Below are 3,445 nucleotides of genomic sequence, written 5' to 3'. Positions count from 1 at the left end.
ATTTCGCAAAAAGCATTGATTTCTCCAGAACACAATGGTACTAATATATCTGTACAAAAGTCGTATTCATTTCCGCCAATTAAAAATAAAAATCATACACCAGTCTATCACGAAATACACTCGTGGCCACGCAAACCTTACAACTATACTTTCTTAAATTCTTTTTTGGTCTTTTTCGTTCGTTCGGGACTTTTTTCAGTTTGGCTTTCATGTTTTTAGTAAGCAGAAGTAAACTAATTATATTATCTAATTACAGTTTTTAATTTACACAGTTTGCTATCCATTTTTCCAATATTCTTAACTTTTTCGCACACTCTTATTCTCTCTAGTGCAGGAATGCACGCTGAGCTGAAGACTTCGACCCACCCGTCCACCACATCGGAGGTGCCCAAAAAGTTCACCCCCGGTGCGCGTGGAAGAGTTTGCCGAAGCCTCCTTCGGTAGCCTTCCCAGTCCGTGTTCCTCGGATTTCTGAATGATTTCCTAGGCGGACCCTCTCCGACTAAGCTAAAACCGATATACCTGTGATCAGAAAAGGAGTGATCATCGAGGACCCTCCAATTTGAGATCAGCGGGGCAATCACATGAGAAACTAGGGTGAGGTCGAGAACCTCCTCCCTGGATGCGGTCACAAAAGTTGGGGAATTTCCCCTATTACAAATGCGAAGATTTTCGCTTACAATAAAATCAAAAAGCGACTCACCTCTATTATTTGTGTCCGAGCTGCCCCAAATGGAGTGTCGCGAGTTGGCGTCCGAGCCGATGATAACGTCCGCACCATTCCGGGACGCTTCAGCCAAGGTCTTCCTTAGCAATACGGGAGGTGGCTCCACATCATGCGGCATATCTTCTTCTTCTTCTTCTTAATTGGCGTAGACACCGCTTACGCGATTATAGCCGAGTTAACAACAGCGCGCCAGTCGTTTCTTCTTTTCGCTGCGTGGCGCCAATTGGATATTCCAAGCGAAGCCAGGTCCTTCTCCACTTGGTCCTTCCAACGGACTGGAGGTCTTCCTCTTCCTCTGCTTCCCCCGGCGGGTACTGCTTCGAATACTTTCAGAGCTGGAGTGTTTTCATCCATCCGGACAACATGACCTAGCCAGCGTAGTCGCTGTCTTTTAATTCGCTGAACTATGTCAATGTCGTCATATATCTCGTACAGCTCATCGTTCCATCGGATGCGATATTCGCCGTGGCCAATGCGCAAAGGACCATAAATCTTTCGCAGAATTTTTCTCTCGAAAACTCGTAACGTCGACTCATCGGTTGCTGTCATCGCCCAAGCCTCTGCACCATATAGCAGGACGGGAATTATGAGCGACTTATAGAGTTTTGCTTTTGTTCGTCGAGAGGACTTTACTTTTCAATTGCCTACTCAGTCCGAAGTAGCACCTGTTGGCAAGAGCAATCCTGCGTTGGATTTCCAGGCTGACATTATTGGTGGTGTTAATGCTGGTTCCTAAATAGACGAAATTATCTACAACTTCAAAGTTATGACTGTCAACAGTGACGTGAGAGCCAAGTCGCGAGTGCGACGACTGTTTGTTTGATGACAGGAGATATTTCGTTTTGCCCTCGTTCACTACCAGACCCATTTTCTGTGCTTCCTTGTCCAGCCTAGAGAAAGCAGAACTAATGGCGCGGGTGTTGAGGCCGATGATATCAATATCGTCGGCATACGCCAACAGCTGTACACTCTTATAGAAGATGGTACCTTCTCATGCGGCATATACGCGGAGATAATCCAGACATTTCCGGTCCCGCACTCCAGTTTTGCTGTTACTATGTCAGCATTGCTAAAATTAGGTAAAAGAAGTGCCGTTAATTCATTTCTGACCAACATACAGGCTCTGTTTCTACCTGCATCGTTGGTCGCCAGCAGCTTATGGCTCCTCGTCCTCAAGCCAGAGATCCCGCTACCAGTCAGCCACGGTTCCTGGATCAGGACGACATCTGCCTCGTCTTGCTCCAGACGAAGCAGTAAATTGGCGGAGACCGCCTTTGAGTGTTGGAGATTAATCTGGAGGAATTTCATCCTTCAGACTATCCTCTAGCAGCGCCAGTTCAGCGCTCATGGTGTGATCGACCCTCACCTCCTCAAACAGTTTTTCGAGACTGAAGACGGAATCGCCAATCGACGAACCGCCTCCAGAACTCGCCACGTCCGAGAGGTTTGGGTCGTTTTCTATGGTCGCTTGACCATCGCTAACGCCGTCTGCCTTCTCCCCTGCATCTGCAGCTTGGGTGCCATCAGCCCTGGTATCCGTTGGGAGTACCTTTAGCACAACCATTTCGAAACCATAGCTAATGGCTCCCTTGGTTTTACTGAGAGGACCGATGGACTCCTCGTTAAGCATTATCAACGCTTGACGATAGGGTTCATCAGTTCTCTCCCGCCTTATAACCCTCCAGTCATGCGTGGGGAGAGAGGGGTTGCAGTACTTGAGGATTTCCTCAATCCCATTAGCAGTGGAAGGTTCAGCCGGCAGCCAGACGCGAGCCCTAGGGCGAAGAGGAAGGTCCGCTTTGTCCACGGCCTCCAGTCTGGCTCCCTTCCAAACCTCCCCCACCTGAGATACTGCCTCCTTATATAAGATAGCTGATCTTTCATGGGCACACCTTGTCAGCTTATGTAGCCCATGATGCCAACCGGCACTTACACATTTTGGGGGTGGTCCCGGGTTTCCCTTAACCACCCTGAGGAAAACTGACGAAATAGCTGCCGCTACTCTCTTCCACTCTTCGTGAGAGATGGCGCCGTCCCCCCTGCTGCGGTCTAGCGCACTAAGCACTCTTGCACTAGCGCCTTTAGCGATTTCACTAAAAGTTGGGGCAGCCCCCGTTCGCGGTTTTTTACCCAGGGAGGTTTCTCCCTCATGCGACCTTTGCCGCTTAAGGGGCTATACCAGTGTGACGCATGAAAAATTAGGCGATTTTCGTGAATTTTTTTAAAAGAAAGTACTAGATTGAATGTTTCGACGTTGTATGGACGTAATAAAGTATATTTTTAGCTATATTAAAAAAAAAAATTTTACAAAAATATTGAAAAATAACGGAGTAATGTGCTGTCTGCGGAAGTGCCAAAAAAAAAAGTGCCTCAACTGCTGGCATGATTCCGGTCGATTGAGTAGCTGAAACAAAAAATTCAAAATGTTTATTAAACTTAAATATATTTTCTATACAATGGACTACGATCTTTGAAAAATATCAAAAATTAAGAAAATGGCGCCATTTTGAAAAAAATCGTTTTTTACGTAAAAAATTGTCGTTTTTAATGCCAAATTGACAATTTTCAGCCAATCAAAAGATCGTAGTCTATTGTATATCAAATGTATTCAACTATATCCAGTTTTAATTTGAAGTCGATCGGTTAATTTCTCGTTGAGTTATAATGTCAGCAAATTTGAAAAATGTCGTTTCGAGAAAAACGCGTTTAAAGTTTCAC

At 45.7% G+C, this 3,445-nt stretch overlaps 1 protein-coding gene across 1 annotated transcript; it reads right to left on the bottom strand.

Annotated features, from left to right (window-relative positions):
• Window positions 1-2,015: 2,015 nt before the first annotated feature.
• Window positions 2,016-2,664, bottom strand: LOC120767757. Its single transcript, XM_040093986.1, has 2 exons — window positions 2,661-2,664; window positions 2,016-2,578 (listed from the first exon to the last, which is right to left on the bottom strand). The coding sequence occupies exons 1-2, from the start codon at window positions 2,662-2,664 to the stop codon at window positions 2,016-2,018; spliced, it is 567 nt and encodes a 188-aa protein (XP_039949920.1).
• Between the last annotated feature and the right edge of the window lie 781 nt (window positions 2,665-3,445).

The sequence above is a fragment of the Bactrocera tryoni genome, chromosome 2, assembly GCF_016617805.1.
Source record: "Bactrocera tryoni isolate S06 chromosome 2, CSIRO_BtryS06_freeze2, whole genome shotgun sequence".
NCBI classification, from domain to species: domain Eukaryota; kingdom Metazoa; phylum Arthropoda; class Insecta; order Diptera; family Tephritidae; genus Bactrocera; species Bactrocera tryoni.
The sequence above is the reverse complement of the archived record's forward strand: the minus strand, read 5'-3'. Positions and strand labels throughout refer to the sequence as shown.